The sequence below is a fragment of the Thalia democratica genome, chromosome 2 (assembly GCF_965202585.1).
Source record: "Thalia democratica chromosome 2, ktThaDemo2.hap1.1, whole genome shotgun sequence".
In the NCBI taxonomy this organism is placed as follows: Eukaryota; Metazoa; Chordata; class Thaliacea; order Salpida; family Salpidae; genus Thalia; species Thalia democratica.
In genome coordinates, this window is record NC_139166.1 from 53,458,317 (window position 1) to 53,480,392 (window position 22,076).

Here is a 22,076-nt window from a genome sequence, read left to right on the forward strand (position 1 = left end):
TGAAATACAGCAAAACATTATGGATCAAAACAAGCGGTCGACCAGAATCGAATGTAGCAGTACAACAACAAAAAATGAAACAAGTTGCAGAGGGTACATAGTAGTGTTGTGTGGATTTGTCATTAATTTCCTAACACTTGGTGCAAGCAAGTAAGTTCTATTTATGAGCAAATCTGAGTTCAATAATTATTTAACTACTTTTCTTTAAACTACCGCGATCGTAATTTTTGTGATACTTTGTTGGAATAAAATCGAATAATTAGTATTAGACATTTCAAACATTTAATGTATCGGCAAAAAGACGTTTCCAAAAAAAAAAGCTTTAGTTGAATATATTTTGAGGTTAAACGAAAATTTATTAGTTTTTTTTTAATACTTTAAATATCTTTAAGTACTTATAATAAAAATTGTAACAAATTAGTTTTAAAAAAAGTATAAAATTTAACTTTTCATAAAATAAAATTTTGTTAATGCTATTAGGTCAAGACTTTTAATATCTATAAATAGTTTGTTTCTAGCATTTAAAAAAAACTTCTCTTTGTAAAACAAATTCAAAAAAATACTAATAAAAAGTCAGTTAGACTTCTAAAAGTAGCTCACTTATTTAAGTTTTAAGCTCTATATTTTTATACATAATAGTTTAAACCGCTAAAGACGATTATTATAACAAAAAAACACATTGTTATTAAAAAGTCTAAATGTTTGAAAAATGAAATGGTAAAGTATTAGGTAATACCAAACTTTTGAAGTAATGAGTACTTTTGTTTTAAAGAGTTCAATCAGTGTATTTGAAGTATTTAATGAAAGAACTCGAAACTTCAAATACAGGAGCCACATCAGTCATATCTCTCATGATCCTTGGAATGTCTATTTCTGGTTTGTTATAAAACTTATAATTTAACTATTTTAAAGTATTTTTTATGTATAAGATTTGTTTTACAACTCCTTATATTGGATATAAACAATAAAGAAAGACATGGGTTTTCTATTGGCTTTGTTTTTTAGGTTTATCTTTTACTACAATTAAAAGTTTGTTGATTATAATTTAGTATTCAAATTTGAAAATATAAAAATAAAAAACTTCCTAGCTATATATCTAAAATTAAATAAATAACACAATAAAACCAAGAAAAAAGATTAATTTTCTAAACTTTAATATAAAATTTTAGACTACAAAAAAAAAAGTTAGCTATTAATCAACAGTTTTTTATTTTCGTAGGTTTGTTATCAATTCCAGTTTTCAAGAAGTTTGGACTACGAAAATCTGTCATGACTTCTTCCTTTTTGGTTTCTTGCTCAATATTTGCTTCGTCTTTTGTTAATTCATTTCCTCTTTTCATTATAACATTTGGATTTGTAGCAGGTATAAATTCATACTAATTATTAAGTTATTACTTGTATATATTGTTTTAAAACCGTATATTTTTACAACATATAATGCATCTTATAAAACTGTAAAACTGTTGTAAAGTTTATTTAAAACTTAAATAAAAGTTAAGGCACTTTTGTTTAAAAAAATACAAAACAAGTTTTAAAGAAAATTTTAGACATTTTTTTTGAATACTAAGATTTTGTAAACTAAAATTTTTAATACGGCCCTTTATCCATTTATTTATCAGTCATGGGAATTTTATAGCGAGTATTAGTGTCACTCTAGCTACCACGAAGCTTAAAATTTGATATACATTTAAATTTAAACCTGCTTTTTTAATTTTCTGTAAAAAATTTTTACAACTTGTTAAAACCTCTTCTAAAAAGTTTGATTTTTTTTTTCATCTGTAGCTCATTATAATTTTGATTAAGTTGGGTATTAAACTCGATTACCGAGAGATATTTTTGCGTATCCAGGTCCTTGAACAAAAAAAATTAAACAATTTTTCGTTTTTGTTCAAAAAACCACTAAAAGTGAATTTTGAGTATTTAGTTTAAAAAAGTTTTAGTATTGTTAATTATAAAATATTTTTTATTCAATTTTATTCTATAAGACTGACGATGTTTCGCTGCAAAAAAAATATGAACACCTCTTTTAAGCATGTGAAGATTCACGTACATTATAATAAAGTCTGCATATTTGTGTACCGAAAGCTTGTAGTCTAATAATTTAACTTGCTTGATCGAAATTTATGTTAACTTTAATGCAATTATATCACGCACATGTAAATCTAAGCATTGGCTTTGATAGACTTTTGCAAAAGTTTAATTTAGGTTTTAAATAAAAACTATGTCGCAATACCAAGAGATAATCTCATTGATTTTTTATATTTGTTGTTTTAGTTGTTTATCTTTGTTTTATATAAGCTTCTTCAAAAATTTTTTTTTTTTTTAACAACTTTTATAATACTAAACAATTAGAGTATAGTATTTTGGAATATCATTGTTAACTCAACTTTTATTTTCTGCAATTTAACACACGCAACTTTTTTACCTAATCACTAAGATGTCGTAATAAAACTAATAAATTATCTTAATGGAAAAACTTATAATTTTTATATTACCTTTAACACCTCTTATAATACTTAAACCTTATTACATATTACGTTTCATATTACACATTTAGTTTGTTTAATAGCATTTATTAAAATTTTAGTACTACACCGTCATCATTTAAATTTTTAAATGTTTGAAAACCTACTTGTATATAACTTGGTTTAAAAAATTTTTTTATTAAAAATATCTAAGATTAACTAAGGAAAAATGATCACTTTAACTACCTTGAAATTTTTTTTTAAAAACATTCAGTCATAAATAACAACATAATTTAAACCTAACATATCTGATATGTAATTGTTGTTTAATGATTGTACTGCGTATCTCTGACCTTTTATATTTTTGAGACAAAAAAAAGCAGAGTAAAGTATCATCATTTAAAATAACTTTAAACTAAAATGCCTTATAAAATAGCATTTACTATGGCAGTGCTTCTGAACCTTTTTCTAGTGGCGGAACCCTTTTCCAAAGTTCAACTTTTCTGCGGAACCCCTAATTTAATTTAGCATAAAATGTTTAATATAATATTTCCTGCAAAAAACAAAAGAACTTCAGTGAAAAACGAATTTTTTAGCAAAATTATATCATTGTTAGAAATCATACCAATTGTAATAGTATTAAGTCGAGTCAAACTCAAAGTGAGCCAGAGGCAGTAGGTATTTTATGATTATATAATAAATGAACGAAAACAAACAGGATTAATCGCAACGTCATAAAAATCTTTCCTTGCATAATAAAAACAAAATGAGAGCTACAAACAATAACGAAATGAATATTAACCTAATCGAACTCACAGATTACTGTAATAAACGGGTAAGATGCCTAACGAAAAATAAATAAAAAACATGTAGTGCGAAACTTGAACTTGTCTCTTCATGTCAAGCAACAAGCATGTCAATGCGCGGCTGGATTTTGGATAGACTGAGACGGAGACAGGCAGATAAGGTTGGAGTCAGCATACAGTTCCTTTGCTTCGTTTTAATGTTTGTTACATGCAAAAAGCCGGACTCGCAAAGATAAGTGGTGGTGAATGGTAAAAGAAATTTTACTGCACGCTTTGCTAAGACGGGGTACTCTGAAATTGCTCATATCCAAAAATCTAAAAGCTCTTTCCCTTTGAATAATAACAGTATTTTCATGACTTCACTAAAAATATAAATTCAAAACATTTGCAAAAGTTTGCGCAACTAGGACACTAGGGCAACTATAATGAATACCCATTAAAAGTCCTACCGCTAGATACACACTAAGCAGATCAATGAATGCTATAATTATATATGTTTTCCATTTTATGTGTTCCATTTTTTTTGAAGTTTTATGATTTATGTATTTTTTTCTTTCAACATGTTTTTTAAATTTCGAAAGGCTTCGCGGAACCCTTGAGAGGCGTCGCGGAACCATAGGGTTCCGCGGAACCCCATTTCAGAAGCACTGTACTATGGTGTACTAAAATTTAATATTAAAATATTTCGTTATTCTTCATATGTATAAGAGTTTGGGACAAATTCAAATAAATATATAAGAAAACTCCGACTTGTAGCTTATTTTTTGTTTTTCTACGTTTTATTATATAAAATAAATTTTAAAGTGGTTTTAAAAAAAAAAAATATATATAATGACTTTAATCTTGATGATTAACATGTTTAAAAAATGGTTTAAGCCAACAGTTAATGAAGATGAATATTTAAGTCCTTTATTCTATTATCATATTTAAGAATATAATAACTCTATTAAACTTAATAAATTATTAAACTGCTGAACAACATGTGACCTAATATTTCAAAACTATAGTTTTAAATGTTAATGTTTTTTATTGCTTTAAATTTTAATTTAAGCGACTGCAGTATGTATTGTTTTATGTTGAAACTAGTTAGTTAAGTAAAAGCTCTTACAAAACTAATAAACTTTAAAAGTATCTTACAGCCATTTAGATAACTTGATTTTAAAACATTTCTTATTCTTTAGTAACTATGAGTTATTTTTGTTTGAGGATTTTCAAACTTGTTGAATATAAACAAAACAGAAGTTTATGAAATTTTGTGTAAAAATTTGATTATAATAAAAAATTCTGCACGTTAGTTGAAAAAAATTCTAGAAATTTTTTTAGCTTTCATGCACTTAAACTTTTCTTCAAGGCTTTTTGCAAAGCCAACAAAAAACTAAAGTATTACAATTATTAGTAAAAAACTCGTATAAACAAAAAAAAAATACAGTCTAAACCTGTTCTAGCTAATATGTTTTACGAAATAATTAAAACTTTTTATTGTTCCCAGGTCTTGGGTTTGGAATATGCTTTATTGCAGCGCCAGTCATTATTGCGAAACATTTTACAAAAAGAAGAAGTATTGCAACCAACATATCCAGCATTGGTTAGATTAAAATGTGATTGAATAAAATTTAACTACTAGTTTATTAAACCTCTACAATACTCACATAACTACTATTTAAAAAAGTTATTTAATTACCAGATCAAATGTTACAGGTTCATCCGTAGGCACAGTAGTAATGTCTCCGGTTGCAACTTTCCTAATTGAAAAATATTCTTTTCGAAGCTACTTAATCATGTTATCTGTGTTAAATCTAAGCATGGTGGTAGCTGGCGCTCTGATGAAATCACCGACTGTGAAATTAAATGGATCAAAAGAAGACAATTTAAATTCATCGCAACCAATAGAAAACAAGTCGGTTGAAGGGAGGAACAGGTACTTGAATTTAAAAGCAGTCTCAAAAGTTGTAGTACTTTGATGTTTATTGAACGATAAAAAAGCGCTGAACGATAAAGAATAATAGATGAGTATTACATTTAATAATTTATTATAACTTATTGATTTTATATAGTTATTTTAAAATGAATTATTGTACTCTTTCTGTAAATAAAACAAAATAAAACTTAAATTATATAATTTTTTTTATGCTACATGTTACGGAAATACTCATATAAATCAATCAAAACTTATATAAATAACAGATCAGAATGTCGTTTATCACCTCAATTGAGAGAATTTTTAACAAACAAAGTATTTTGGGTTTTCGTAATTGGTACATCACTGCAGTTTGGTGCAGTTACAATTAGCACGTTATTCATTCACTCGTTTGCTGAAAAAGAGGTTTGTATTTTGTATTTCTAAAAAAATAAAAAGTTTAATGAAATTATCATGTAGTTAGTAGAATATAATAATTATATTTACTGAAAAATGTTATAGCTAAAAAAACTGTTTATAACAAAACGCTACAAATTTTTTAGTTTTATTTTTTGTTGCTAAGAGTCATTAATCAAAAGTAATAGTAAGTAAATGTTAATAAAAGCTTCGGAATAAAAAACAAAGTTTTGGCATTATTCATTTCGTTATATAAGCTATAACTTTTTTTTATTATTGTTTATCTAATAGAAAATACTCAAAATGTTTGCAGAATACTTCAAAGTAATACATGGCTTTTGTAATAAGATTTTAGTTTGTTTTAATGCTAACCATTCCAATTTAACCCTGTGTCAGTATTAATAAAATATTGTTTATGACTAACGCTGTACAGGCTTATAAACCATAAAAGACAAAAAACAATCTCGCACGTGTATTCAAAATAAACAACAAACTTACAAAAACATTTTACAATAATTTCATTTTGATTGATTTTGAATTTGTAAATTAAAACCAAGTTCCGTCATGTATTAACAAAACAATTTAGTATTCGACTATGTGGTATTTTAATTACAGTTTTAATATTCATTTACTTTAATTTAACAAAAATAACTACAGATAAAATGAGCTTGTTGAAATTAACTTTAGCTTATTAGAGTAATAACTAACAAATATTTCAAAAATTGTAAGCAGTTGTAGTTTAAAAAAAATTGCTATTAAGCTTTATAAAACTTTTATTATAAAACTCTATCAACAATAGAAAAATATGAAACAGAGAACTTAACACATACTACTTGTTTAAATTAAACAAGTTATAGTTTTTACCATTAGAATAATAATGTTAAACCTTTTACTATTCTAATATAAAATAATTAGTAGTTATTAATTCAAATACACTTTTTAACTGATTTTTTTTTGCAAAGTTCAGTTAAATTTCTCTAATGATTTTTCAAAAACTATTTTTTTACATTTAAATAAGATATCGTAACCAAATGCAAGCATTATTATCTTACAAACAGATATTATAAAAGTTTTGCAAAAGTTGCTGTTTAAGTTAACATGCTTTTAATACAATAAATATGTAGATTGTAGTTAGATATATTAAATTTATTTGGCAACATTCCTTTGAACATTGGTTAGTACGAGAATTATGAGTGTTTCATTAAACTATTTTAAAATGTCCGAAAATTTTTTCTTAAACATTAAAATTAATTTACAATAGTTCAAAACATAGTTATTATCATTTTATAAATCAATTTACTAACTTTTACTGTTTTAATATAACCAAAAAGTATTACAAATTCAAAAATAGTTTTTACACTTACTTTCTCGCGAACTTAACTTAATTTTTTAAAATGTTATTTCAAACCTTCATGCTAACTTACAAACAAATATCATAAAGTTTTAAGCAAAATTTTTCATTAATTTTACACACTTTAGACAACAAATGCTTAAAATTGTGGTTAGGTATATGAAATTTAGCTGGTAATAGTCTGTGAACAGTGGTTGAATGTTACGTCAAAATTATTAATCAAGTGTCCGCATATTTTTAATAACCAATGGAAGCTTATTCATTTGAGTCATTAAAATTCTGTCATGTAAGAACGTGAAAAAACCGAGCAATTTCTTTTAATTTCACGTGTACAAAAGTGAAGTTTTTACATAGTATAATTTAACTATAATTTAAAAAGTAATTTAGCCTTCATTATTTAAGTTTTAGAAAAAACTGAGAAAGTTTACCTCTTTTAAGTGAATAAAAATTAGTTTTTACTTAGTACATTAAAGTCATTTTTCAAAATTTCTATAAGCTAGTAAAATTTAAGGTTCTTTATTTTTACAATTGTTAGAAACTATACTGTGTTACGTCTTTTTTACTTTTTAGCAATACCATTTTACACTAGTTTCACGTTAAAAACTTTATACTTTTGTTATTTTGAAAATTTAAAGTTAAAATTACTTTAAATTAGAAAAAAATAATTAGAATTCTTTCATAGAAAAGTTTCAATTTGTTTTTGTAATTTTTTTTATCAATTTGACATAATACATGAAATAATAAAACGATTTATATAATAAAAAATAACAAAAATAAACAGTTACAAGTTTAGATCAAATAGAAACTAAAATAAAAACATAACATTGCATGAGATAAAATTAAAAGTTGGTAATGTTTTTTAATTTTTACAAGATCGGAATACCAGCAATAAATGCAGCGCTAATAATTTCTACTCAATCTGGAATTGAGATCGCTTCCAGGTTTATCTTTGGATTTCTTGGAGATGTTAAAAGGTTAAGTTTGTTTAACAAAATTTATTTTGTTAATAATGTTTATATATATATATATTAATAATACTTAAACATCACATTTTGCAAATAAAATCAAGTTATTTGTTAAAGGTTATTTTAGCTTTCAAAGTTTCTAAGATCGATGATTTCAAAAGTAGTACAAATTTATCAATGTAAAACTTTTTTTTATAATTAGAGTTTTTTCTTAATAAATTATAATGCATTTAAAGACGTATTTAAAAATTTCAATTAGGAAAACAATCAAAATATTTTGTAAACAAATGTCCTAACTTATAAATTTGTTTTTTGCAAATCTATTACTAAAAATTCATAAGATATATCGCTTTAGCATCTAAGCAAATTTAATATATGTTTTATTGTAGTGCGAGTTTTTATCTTTATAAAAATATTAGAAACATTCAAAACAAGCTAACGTTCAAATTTTACTTATAAATGAATGTTTTTTATTTCAGTTTGGTGAATTTGTTATAAAGTAAATTAAACTACAAGTATTACTCTAATCTGATGTAAAGAAAATTTTGTAAAACATACATTTACAATATTCAATATCAAAGTTCATACTTTTACACTTCAAAAAACCTTATTTATAAATATACATTTATTAACATTCAGTTAGTTGTAAATAATTAATCCAATTTTTTACTTTAAAAACATATTGAAAGTTTAAAAAATCGTTTTGAAGTAAAAATATTAATTAAATTATACACGTGGCTACCAATTTTAAAATTTACCATGTGAAAGTTTCAGATAAAAAAGTTTACCGCGCTTAAAATTTACAACATGTTTTAACTTGACAGGATTAGCAGATTGTATCTGCTCGCTACTGCTTACTTCATGCAGCTCGTGTGCTGCGTTGCGACGCCTTTCACCACTTCTTTTACTTCTCTGATGGTCGTTCGTGCCTTTACCGGGTTATTTGAGGTTTGTTGATAAGTCAACTAGCAACATTGTGTATTAAATGGGAAGATTGATTGCTAGAAAGTTAATATCTCGTATATGTATGCTTAACCGTGGAATTGTGAGTATTTTACGGTTTAAAACTTGAAGTTTAAATAAAGTTTTATCTCATTAATTTCATTATAATCATTCACAAAGAGTTTGTTTAATAACTTGTCAAGTATAAAACTTTGGTTATTGTCTTTGAACATATTTAAAAAAAAAATTATTTGTTAAATATAAATGTTATTATAATGCACTTAAAAAGCCTTTTATTTATAAAACTACTTTAAAAAACTTAAAGTTTTTAACAAAACTTTTATATCTTTAACATTAAACTTATTTAGTATTAAATGTTTAGTTTACTTTAAGTTTATAAAGCAATGGGTGCACAACGATTTCAATTCTGATATTTCAAATTCTGAGTTTTTGTTAGATGTCTCTTTTAATATATTTTACAATGATAATCTTAAACTTCTGGTATATTTATTTCGTTTTTAATTAGAAACTTTTTTTTGAAATATAGCTGAAATAAAGTAAAACAACCGTCATTAAATGTTTCATAAGTACAAGACAAAAAAAAAATTGTTCTCGAACAAAATATTTTTTCATTTTCAACTAGCTTAAATTAGCACTTTTTCTTTCCAAAAGCGTTCCATATAAAAAACAAAAAAGTCTGTAAATTATTTTTTTTCTCACAAAACTTAAACAATTTAAGTTTTATATTTGTTGATCGATAATATTAAATATTGGAACACGTGTTAAATTTGACTATTTTAATTACTTTATGTACAAAATATGTTTTAAAACCTTGATATAAAACTAAAACTTACTTTGCTTTCAAAAAAAATTGTAATATACGAAACAGCGTTTAGTTGTTATAAATGGTAGCTAAGTTTAATTATAAGATTATTAAATAATAAGTGCCTAAAATAGCCTCTTAGTCATTTATCTAGTAGCTACAAACCACATCTACTCAAGCTATATTGAGGTCAAGGTATAATTATATTTTCATTTAAAAAGGTTCCTTAAAAAAAAAACAATAAAAAAAATCAGTAAAAAAATTTGTAATGTATAAAAATAGCGTTTAAACGGTATATAAAAATTTTCTTAAAAAATTAAACTTGGGAAAAAACTATTTTAATGACTATTAAGTATAACCATGTACTACTGACATAATAGATCTAAATCTATTTAAGGTTATCACTCATGATTAGTGTCAAAAGTAAATTAGTTATGATAATTTTCCTATAATGTATGAAGATAATATCCTAATCTAAATAAAGTTTAAAATTACAACTAGCTTTCAGTCCAAAAACATTTCCTCTTTTAGCAACTCTATAAAAGCAATTACAACTGTTTTTAATTGTATTTGGTTTAATTTTAAGCTTCTGTTAGTTATTTATTAATCTTATATAATCACAAACTAATAATTTTTTTTGTTTATTTAGCTTTTTATAAAACTTAATCGAATTAATAAAGTATAAAGTTACTATTTTTAACCGTATGGTTTTAAGCATTGCTAAACAGAGTGAAAATAACAAAATAAATTATACGTTTTAAACTTTCTTTATTCTCTAAAAATGTCAAAACGTTTTAAATTTTAATGAACACATTTTGATTAATTGATGTAAGTTTTAATTGTTTGGCTGGTTAAATAAATAACAAAGAAAACAAACAAAAAAGATAAAAGTTATAAACAATCTTTGTTATTTTCTTTTTTAAAAGCTCATTTTAGTTACTGCCTCCTTCGACAAAAAAATTCTTCATTACTAGTTTTTAACCTATCTACCTTTTTGTCTCTTACTAGTTATTGCCGCTGATAGCTTAAGCATATATTGGTAAATATAAACCCTGTGCTAGTATCAGCTGCTAGTTTTTTCATTTTTATTTAAAGGTACAACTTCGACATAATTTGTATTATAAGTTTAGAGTTTTTAATATAAGACAAAACAACATTAATAGGGATCAAACGGAGGTTTGTCAACAATCATATACGCGGATGTTGCCGGAATAAAAAATTACGCTTCAGCATTTGGAATCAGCTTGTTTCTGAAGGGAATTGTTGGCCTCATTGCTCCTTTGTGCGCGGGTTAGATTTATAAAAAAGTGTTTTAAATTTTGTGTATTCTGTATAAGACTAGTATAGTTTATTTAAAGTTTGTCTGAACATTACAAGGGAATGACTAATTAATTTATTACTATTTTAAGTAACTATTATTGAATAGTTTAAGATAACCTTGAAAAACTTTAACTTTATTAACTTTACACTTCTCGTTATTCGACTAGCTTCTCTTTATTGTACTTGAACTTTAATCTAACAAAATACCTGCAGTATTAAAAAAAAACTCAAACACTGTTTACAAAGTTATAAACGTAATATAACAGGTCAGCTAGTCGATTTGACTTTTAAGAAAAGTTCAGCATTGTGGGTTGCATCGTCGTTAATGGTGATGAGCTCTTCTTTCACTCTTGTTGCTGTTAGTTTAGTTCACAAAATTATTTAAGTATAAATTTTTGTTAGGATTTACAATATATACAAAACTACTTTTTCTATCTAACTTTTAAAATGAATCCAACTTTAATTGTTGCATTTTTCGTGCTCTAAACCAGGGGCGTGTCTAGCTATTTTTCAAAGGGGGTTCACAATTTTTTTCCCTTTAATTCCGCTTAAGTACGCATTTCTTAGGTATGCACTGCCAGTTAAGTACGCATTGTGCGTACTACGCAAAAAAAAATCTGTGTTTAAAATTATTTTTTCTGCTTAGAAATAATAAAAAAACATATAAGTAGTAATAGAAAAATATTGTTTTTTTTTGTTTGTTGTACTGTATTAAATTTGGATTAATTAAAACTAAAAGAACCAAAAAAAATTATGAACTTACAAATTGTATATCAAAATTCAAATCCGTTGTTTAAAGCAAGTATATTACATTAACTTGTAAAGAGAGTCAAATCTAGTTTACATAAATAATTAGTTGTAGTTGTAAAATGCTTATGTTCTTTAATTTACACAGAGAAATAGTAAATAATCATAATCTTTAGAATATCTTACTTTTTTCTGTAAACAATTATTTTTATAAAGTTTGTTTTAGTTAAACTACAATATTTTTAACATACTGTTTTATCTGTATAAATATAAAAACCTAAAACAAAAAACCTTACAATTAAACTTATTATATAAACCTAACTGTTTTCATGTAGTAAATTGCTTGTTTCAAAATTAAAATAAAATACCTACTTAATTAGTTAAACCTCAGCAATAAAATCAACTGACCCATTTTTTGACCAAATACTTTGACCTTTAAACAGAAAACATGGGAAGCAGATTTTAATTTTCTGATAGGGCAAGCTGTCAACCAGCTTTTTCTGTTAAACCAACTGTTGTTGAACTTTTTTACCTTGAGTTTTTTTTGCTAGGTTGATTTATTCAATCTTACATTGAAAAAGTTTGTTTCTGATTTAACTGAATAACACATTCTAAGGTTGTTACATTAGCAGAAGTTAGATCCTATCTAACTAGGCAAACTATATATATAAGTTATTTATATCAGAGAAAAATTGTGTTAATATATAGTCTTATATTCTATTTTATATATATTTTTATGAGATATCCTAAACACTTTTTTAAAATTTTTAGTATAAATCATGACAGTTACAATAATATATCTTTAGTAAAAAAAGAATTATTCTTAAAGATAATTTAAAATTCTTTTTATTAAACTTTATAAGCCAACTGGTTGAAACCTTGACCAAACCAATAACTTAAAAAAAAAAGTTGTTATTTCATATTTAATCATTTTTTAAGACTTTATAAATTAAAACTTCCGACTATTTTGATTACCTTTGTTGTTATTATTCACTGTTTTATTTATAGATTAATGATTTTTTTTTTTTTCAGTATTAAATCATACTGGAAACTGTTATAAAAATAGATTTTGAATATTTCTAAAAATCAAGAATAAACTTTGTGGCCAACAGATAAACAAAAATAAAATATCTTAAATAATAATATTAAAATACCATTAAATGATGAAAGAATAAATTTTCAGTTGGTGTAATGGTCTAAAGATGATTTTGAAAGCTCTCTGAATTGAACTATTCAAGTTTTAAAAACTTCACACAACATTATTAATCAACTAAGTAAAATAAAACTTTAATGATTATATTTGACATTTTTTAAGTAAAATTCTACTTACTAGTAGAAAAACAATACTTAATCAAAAGTTATTTACTCTAAGTAACAATTTATAATGGGAACTAAAGCATCTTAGTAAAAAGTTTCCTAGAAAAAAAATGCTCCTTTAAAACCATTTTAACTATTATCACGTCACCATTAAAATTATATTTGAAATCTATTTCAGCTGGGCAAAAACGAGCATTTTTTGTTAAGGAAACTTTTATAATCTTTCAGTGTTATAAATTCAACATTCATCATTCAAAGTTTATCAAATAACCAATACAAATTCAATAAACAACGTTTTTAGTGATAATCTAAGAATCTTTTTTTCTTTTTTTTTTTTAGGGCGTTCCCAGGAAACAGGAAACCAGTCGAAAAACGCCCCTGCTCTAAACTCTAAAGTTTGACAAATAAAATTAATAAATAACGTAGAATATAAAAACAATAAATGCAAGCTACAGTTATATAAATTGTTTACGTAAGACTTATCAAATGTTAAAAAAATTTCAGGCTAAAGTATTTAGTATGCAACAAAGTAAGAAGCAAGAAAAAATTGAAAACAATGAAGAATGTAAGTTGAGAACTTTCAGTGATTTAAGTAACACGACAGTAGTTAGCCATCTATCTGAGGAAAATTATTAAAGTTTACCAGTTTATGGTAACACATTTTGTATGTCATTTTTATAGCTTCTATTTTTACAGCTTAGTAGAATTGTATACGAATAAAAACAGTTATTTAAATTCAGTCACGTTTAAAAAGATAACAAAAATTGTGTAAACTTAATTTTTATGGAAATTTTGAACTTCGTTGGTTTTCATTTTAACAAATCATTTTTATTTTATTTTATTATCAACTTTATTTTGATAACTGTTCTAAAACTTTCTTTTTTTTTGATTTAGTTTTTACTTTTCTTGTTGGATATTTTTTTAACTATAAAAAAATTTCAATATTACGATAAAAAATGCTACTGCCTTAGAAAGTTGTTATAAAACTTTTGCTTATTTTAAAGGGTTAATAAAAGTTTATGTTCAAAAAGTACAAAACCTAAACGAAATATTTTTGGTTTACTAAACGTTTAAATTAATGTTTCTATATTTTTAATAATAATATTTAAACAAATATCAAGCGTAATATTTTATAAAAAATTTCGTTTGATTATATAAAGCATTAGTTTTAAATACTTAAGACATTTTTATCTATAGTAATACTCATAATACTTCGTTTGCTTTTGTATCGATTTTAATTTCCAATGTTTTATTTCAGTGGTCTTTAAAATGTTGAAAATCTATGCACAATAAACTATTGGAAAATAATTTCCAAACTCACTAAATTATAACATTTTATTTTCTAAAGCACTACTTTTTGTTTAAGTTTCATAATAAATAAATTAAATGTTAACAGCTGCTAAGTTATGTTGAAAATTATTTGATAAACATGAAAAAAACAAAACAAACGGCATTAAAAAAAATTACATAAATTTTTGTGAACATTAGAGCAGTTTCTTGATCTTGACGACAAAGTTTATAACTATTTGCCTTATTTTACAGTGTTTATAACGATTACTTCAAAAAATAGTTTTATACGTATTTATATTTTATTTATTTTTCTTTTATTGTTGTAATTTTTTGTTTTGTTTTGTAGAGTTTTATTAATTTGACAACAGTTTTATTTTTACTTCTAGTTTTAATCGAGTCTGAAAAAACTAGAACACATAGAAAGTTTTAACAGAAAAAGGTTGTACTTTTGATTGTAAATAGTTTTTTTTAACTAAAGTACAGTTTTAGTTTTAGAAATAAAGTTGCTTTTTGAACTATTCTTAAAAAACTACAGATATAATATTAAAAATTCTAATAAATAATGGTTTTATAAAATAATTTTTTATCGGTACCTAAAAATTTTAGTAACGCGTGAAAAGTTATTGTTCCAAACAAAAATTATTCTGCTTCTTTAATACCATTTAGTTTTTTTATTTTAAGTTGTTCTGAATTGAGTGTCTTTTTTGCTATGCTTTGTTTCTTTTTTGATATATGTTTTTCATCTTCTTATACAACTTATTTTTATCATACGAGTAAGTTTTAATTTAAGAGAGTACTTTTTAGTTTTCATAACAGAAAAAAAAGTAAAGTAGTTGGTTTGTAGCTCGATGACTGAAAGGTCTTTCTATGCATCAGGTATTTTGATCAAATTTTTCAGTGTTTATTGTTTTTAACGTTCAATAAACTTTATTCAATATTTCAAAAAAAAATTTCAAATATATATTGAGAAAGTGTGTTTGTTGGAACAAAAATATTATTAAGCACAAATAGTTTTAATAGTCTAACTTGTAACATACTTGAATTTAATAAAACAGATCTATAAAAAAAAATTTAATAATTAGACAAATAAAATATATTATTATATAATTGATACTCGCAAAAAAAACTGTATAAAATATAAAAGTTTACAGTAAATAAATTTATAACATGGCGTTATTTATCAAACTTTATTGAGAGAATTGATAAAATCATAGGAATTTTGTGTGCAAGTTCGTGCATTCTTGATTTAATCTGTACTTTTAACCGTCTAATTTAACAAAAGATAACTTATATATAGTGAGTGATGACGGATTAACTAATTTAAAATTTTATTGTTTCTGCCACGATAATATCTAACTACGTATTATTTACAACTTAACAGCAAATTAACTGTTTGTTTTGTATTTACTATTACCCAGAAATGTTATGATACCAAAGTTTTTTTTTTTTTTGTTATATCACTTAATTAAATAAATCATAAAAATTACATTTTGTCATAAGCAAAAACTTCCTTTAAAAGAGATTCTAAGAATTTGATATAATATTTCTTAAAAAAATAATAAAACACAAAAAATTTTAGTCATTCTAGCTTAACTTCACAAAAATACTTAAATAAAGTTTACAATTGGCTAAGGAAAGAAAATTAAACTTAAACCTTAGTAAATATTAAGTTTAAAACATTCAAAAAAATTCTACTACCTCTACTTTTGACTTTAAAATAAATTATAGAAACTTAACTTCAACCAAGGTGTTTAAAGATCCTAAAATTTTTGTTGCTGAAAACTTTAAATAGAACTACCATGATAACTACCTTACCTAAATGCATCAACTACATCTTTTCAAGTTTTAAAGAGCTCTAAGTGTACGGATTTAAACTTCCTTAAAAGGTTGTTTCTCCTATACATTCTTCCTAAGTTTGAATATAACAAACCAATCTTGTTTCTATACTTATAAAAAAATATTAACTATATAGAATCTATTCAAAGAAAAAAAACCAGATTAATCTTCAACTGCTGCAATATTTCTTATACTTCTTACCTTGATAGACTGATAAAATTTAATATTTAATTTTTGGAATATAGAAGACTTGAATTTGACCTCATTAACGTTTTTAACTAGTTAACGGTGAAACTACAATTAAAATACATTTAACTATTGAACCGTAAGAAAGTAATTACTTACTGAGAAGAAATAGCAGAAAGTTGACATGCAAACATCATTTCAATATGATGCTTGGTATAATTCTTTCTTTCATCGGTCAGTTAAAAATCAATTCCAAATATCAAATTCCAAATCAATTAGTTTCTTAAAGCAAAAGAAAATCGATTAAAGTTAAAAAATAATAATTTAAATAAAACGTTTTTTAGTTTTTAATTATTTTTCAGGTAATTTTTATCAACCGTTGATTTAATTTTAAGGTTGAGTTTAATCCATAGTCCGATTTTATTAGCAGCGCCTTTCTTCTATAAATGATGAATCTTTTTTCAATGTGCTCGACGAATTTTTATCTAGCCAGTCTATTGTTGATGTGCTTGGGGCTTTGGTTTTTGTTTTTGTTGTTAGTCAATGCATTTAAATATTGATGTTTTTTTTCACGATTTACTGTATCTTAAGTCTGAAGTTGTACGTTTTCAATTGTATTGATTATGCCTTGGCAAAAATTAATAAAAAAAACAGTTTAACAAATAAACAGAAATAAAGTTGGATAGTCATGATTGGTATATCGGGTTGATGTTTGGTTAAAAATGAGAAATGGGTCCTGAATTTCATATTGCTGCTATATATCAATTTTTAGTGTGTTCTAGCTGACTTGGATAAAAGTGATCATATTTTGATGTAGAAGTGAGTGATTTATTAAGCTGCCGAATTTTACAACAAATTCAGTAAAATGGTTGACTTGAGCGTCCCTGTATGTCTCATAATACTCAAATATATTTAATAACAAAAACTGCTTACTTTAGTATTTTTCTAAAAACGAGTTGAGTATTTCGAATGTTTTAAGTTTTACGTATAAAAAACTTGATTATTTATACTGTGTTGTTGCTAAAAAACGATAAAAAGTAAAAACTTTTGAAAAGTATTACAGTACTTTCAGGTTTACGTGAGTTCAATTTTTGTTTCTACAATAAACAATGTTCAAACAAATTTGTAAACTTACAACACTAAATCAAAATTATTAATGACAATTTTTACTGATAAGTTAACCTTGTACAAAAGAAACACTAGTACGAAATTAAGTTGTTAATTCTGCTTGAAATTTATCATTTTACCGTGTATTGACAGCAGTTTTTTTTATTTTTCAGTGTATAAAAAAGGTTTTTTGTTCACAAGTGTTTGTGAAACTCACTTCACATAGTTGTTAGATTTATCAAATAATTGTTTTTTATATAAAATTAAAGTTTATATTAAAAAGAAGAAAACAATTAATAACTAGGTTTATAACAATTTTTTAAAACATATAAGCTTTGCTTTTTTATAATGAACTCAGAATAATAATTTTGATTTTTTCTCGGATAAGATATTTGAAGCATTTTTTTTAACATTTTACTTATTATATTAAAACTCAGTTATATTTTAGTAAATAATTCAATTAAAAAAAAGAAAAAACTTAATAATTTAGGTTAACAATCTAAATAAAATTAGTATGTACACACATACTTCTTATTTTTAGTAACTAATTTATTTCGGATAATTTCAAATGTATTTTAACTGTTGTTTTAAATTTTTGTTTGATTTAAGCTATTTTTATGTACTTAAAATTTTAAAATACTTTTAAGCTACAAGTTTTTGGTAAACTTTGTTTCATAAGTGTACGTTTTGATAAAGTTTTATTAAATTAACAAAGTTATTTATTTTTAAAATCAGTGAAACAATTCTTAGAAATGAAGTATTTGTTATCTTTTTTAAAAACACATACTTATATTTATTTTGAGAGCTAGGCAATAAATTACTAGAGAGCTACACACTTAGGGAGCCTAAATAAATGTAATTAAAACAAAAGTTTTACTGAGTTTATTGCTTTACAAATACTTTTCGCTTACACGTTAGTCGCAAGTGACCATCGCGTAAGCGAGAGATATTTGTAAAGCAATAAACTCAGTTAACTTTTATATCATTCAATTTTATTTAAGTTTATACCATAGTATCGATATAAACAATATAACTGTTCAAAATATAGATTAAATTGTTTGCTAACAAAAAATCCTAATGAAACAAGTTCATTGGAGTATAAATAAAAACAAATCATACCGTAATCTTCCTTTATTGTACCATAATGAAAAATATATAAACTATTGTTAGTTAAACAAAATAAAAACATAACAAGTTTTTGTGTTTTGGAATATGTATGTCTAAGATTTTCTAATACTCTGCATCAGGGACGTAGCTAGCTCAAAAAAGTTACGAATTTGAAAAAAACAAAAACAAGAATAACTTGTGGTGACGTCATAACGGGATTAGAGTAGTTTTAACTACCTTTAATCTTATATGAAAGTGTGCAGTTTTGTTATAAGTTTAAAAATAAATTCAAGTTCAAGTATAATGAGTAACTGAATAGTAGGCAATTTGTACTGCTCTTGACTCCCTATAAATCTTAATGTGTTGAAATTGTTATGAACCTATAAAGCCTTTTATTTAGATAAAAACATTAGTTAAGAATTTAATTTTAAAAGTTTTACTGATAGGCCTAAAATATATAGCTCTGATTCTGAAAACAGTTTTCCCAATTCAGAAAACATTTGAAAAATTGTTGCTTTTATTAGATAAAAATCATAACTTTTAGGAGTTAAATAAAAAACAAAAGAGATATATAAAAAAATCACAACTTTAGATAAAATTCAGATGTACAATTACTTTATTTTGTCAAAAATAATTCATAGAGAAAGGAAGAGTATACGTATTTGTAAATGTTATTACTAGCTTTAGTAGCATAAAGATTTAAGCTGTAAAAAAGAATAAAACACTTTCTTACTGAAAAAATTGTTAAACGTAAGCTGTAAAAAAGAATCAAACTTTTTTTTTACAAAACAAACTTGTTAAATAAAACAACTTAGTTAAATAATCACAAACTTTGAATATTTAACATCAATATTTTTGAGATACAATGTACATATAAATAAGTTCAAACATAAAGATTTTTAAACATAAAATATATTAAATTATTTTTTTTTAAACTTGTTATGAATTAACAATACAACTATAAACTTGTTAAAATAATAAGTGTTAACTTATTCTTTTTAATCTTAGATCAAAAAAGTTAAATAAAACTTATTTTAAAACCTTTTATCATTTATCAAACATAGATTAAAGAATTAAACTGATATATTTGATAAATTTTGTAAACAACTCTAAAATTTATAAACTTATTTAAAAAAAAACATATACAATACATATTCTTGATACGTTTAAAGAAAATATAAAATACAAAAAAAAGCATATTGTAAACAACAATGCTTGTAGAAAATAAAATTTACAGTAATATTTAAAAATAAGTTGAAACAAACTTTACAATTTACATAGTTGTCTGAAAACACCATTCAAAGAGCTTTTTCTTGAAGTACTTATCTGGAACTCTTTGTAACAAACTGAACTTCAGATTCATTGACTTTGTTGTTAGCTTTGAGTTTCTATGGTACCAAGTGGGTGGTTCAACTTTCAAATGATATTTGGATAATTTTAATTTTAGAAAACTTAACTTTCAAACTTAGTTTTAAAAATCTGTAAAACAACTTAAAATCCACACATGGTACACCAAGTTTACAGTAGTAATACAAAAAAACTCAAAAACTATTTCTCTTAAATGTAAAGCTAACTAGAAAATACCAATGTACTAATTTATTTTTTTGTAATTTTGTAAACTACTTAAAACTTATTAAAATAAAGGTGAAAAAAACAGAGTTAATAAAAAGTCTTTGAAAGTTAGAAACAAAACCAAAAACTCCGAAAAAATCTTCATATAATAAAACACTATGCATAGAAAACAAACTCAATGTAAACAAATAATATAAAAATACAAGTAAAATAGGTATTAACTATAGCTCTACCTTAAGACCAACACCAATTCCAGGATTTTTTTCTTAAATTTTTCTTCTTGTTTTCTGAAATAAGACTAACTTTTTAAATTTATCAAATTTTTTTAACAAAATTGGTTATAAAATACAAATTTATTAAAACTAACCAACAAAATCTCATTCAAATCTAGAAAAACATCTGTTATGAAATTATTAACAAGCCTGAAAATGTCCTTAGTTTTTCATAGATAAAACAAAACTATACCGAGTCAGCCTGAGTTCAAAAATAAAACGCTAAATATTCTAGAGTTATAAAGGATAGTTTGATTGTGTGGCAACAATGTACAATTTAAATCTTTTAACTTTGCTAAAAAATGCAATACTTTAATTAAGGTAAGCATTTATAAAATCTTTAAAACAAGTTTTAATTGAAAAATAAAGTTTTAAAACACAACAAAAAAAACTGTAATTTGTTTATATTAATCTTGAAAAAACAGAAACTTTAACTAACCTAAGCATTAATAAAATCTTTAAAACAAGTTCTATTTAAAATATAATAAAAAACTAAAATTTGTTTATATCATTCTTGAAAAAATGTTTTTATTATTGAGCTTTTCAATTTGTCTTCTTGTTGCAAGCTATTTGTCTTATTGTGTTGGTTTTTCTAATTTAATAGACCCTAATCTTCTTGATAAAACTTCAGAAAATGAGATTATCATCACTGTTTTAAAAGTTTTTAATTTTTGTATATTTGTCAACCATAGGGATTTAATCTTAAAACATTCAACTCAGATAGTTAATTTGATTTAAAACAAAAGTTAATTCTTCATGTTAGTTTACTTTGAGGATCATCTACTTTAAAATTCATCTTGTTATATATCTTCTATATGTATTTGCTCTTTTGTAACACAAAAAAATGTAAATTTAAAAAAATGTTAAGTTCTTTTTGACTCACCACAAACATTTCAATAAAACAATAGCCTCTCTCACAATTACTTTTTTTATTCTTTACATCATTTAAACCAAATCTACAGCTTTTAAATGGTTTTTTTTTACAATAGGTTGCTTTTTGAAGAAAGAAATCTACACCAACCAATTAGTATACAATTTAGATGTATTCAATTTATTCAATATTTACGATACAAAATGTGCTAGAGAGTTCCGTTATAACAAAACTTATCTCTCAGGAGTGCAAAACGAAGTATAAACGAATACTTTGAATAATTAAAGCTAAAGAAACAAGGTCTTAATAGCTGAATAATCGAAAGAAAAGTGAGTTTTTTCGCACAAATATTTTTACTTTTCTGTAGATTTGCAGAAACGTACCAAGTTACGTGCCTGCTCTGCATGATCATTTTTATTTAACTGGAAGTTTGTTTGCTTTTTAAAAGTAAACGAAAAATACATAACGTTTATGCTTAAACTTAAAAGTGTGTAATGAAACATCGTTAATATAAAGTATGATCAAATGTTAAGAATTTAAATACAGTTGTGTCTAATTCCATATGATAATTTTTCTTAATTTCTATTTTGTTTTTCATAATTAAACCTTACTCTGTTTGTATTAATTAGATAGTTAGTTAACTTAAAGCTTCAAAATAAAAGTAAATTTTAATTGAGTAACATCGAAATTTGTTTAATAAACTACCAAATATATAGTTTAATATAGGTTTTAAAACAGATTTTGTGGTTTGCAGAAATTTAGTATACCTTTTAGATATTAAAATA

At 24.1% G+C, this 22,076-nt stretch overlaps 1 protein-coding gene across 1 annotated transcript; it reads left to right on the forward strand.

The window, feature by feature from the left end:
- Nucleotides 1–13,800, forward strand: LOC145829804 (monocarboxylate transporter 12-like). Its single transcript, XM_082937670.1, has 11 exons — nucleotides 1–150; nucleotides 773–876; nucleotides 1,220–1,363; nucleotides 4,761–4,856; nucleotides 4,970–5,189; nucleotides 5,456–5,594; nucleotides 7,810–7,910; nucleotides 8,726–8,849; nucleotides 10,830–10,956; nucleotides 11,253–11,344; nucleotides 13,555–13,800. Exons 1-11 carry the CDS (start codon nucleotides 20–22, stop codon nucleotides 13,684–13,686), a joined length of 1,410 nt encoding a protein of 469 aa, XP_082793796.1. The 5' UTR covers nucleotides 1–19; the 3' UTR covers nucleotides 13,687–13,800.
- The last annotated feature ends 8,276 nt before the right edge of the window (nucleotides 13,801–22,076 follow it).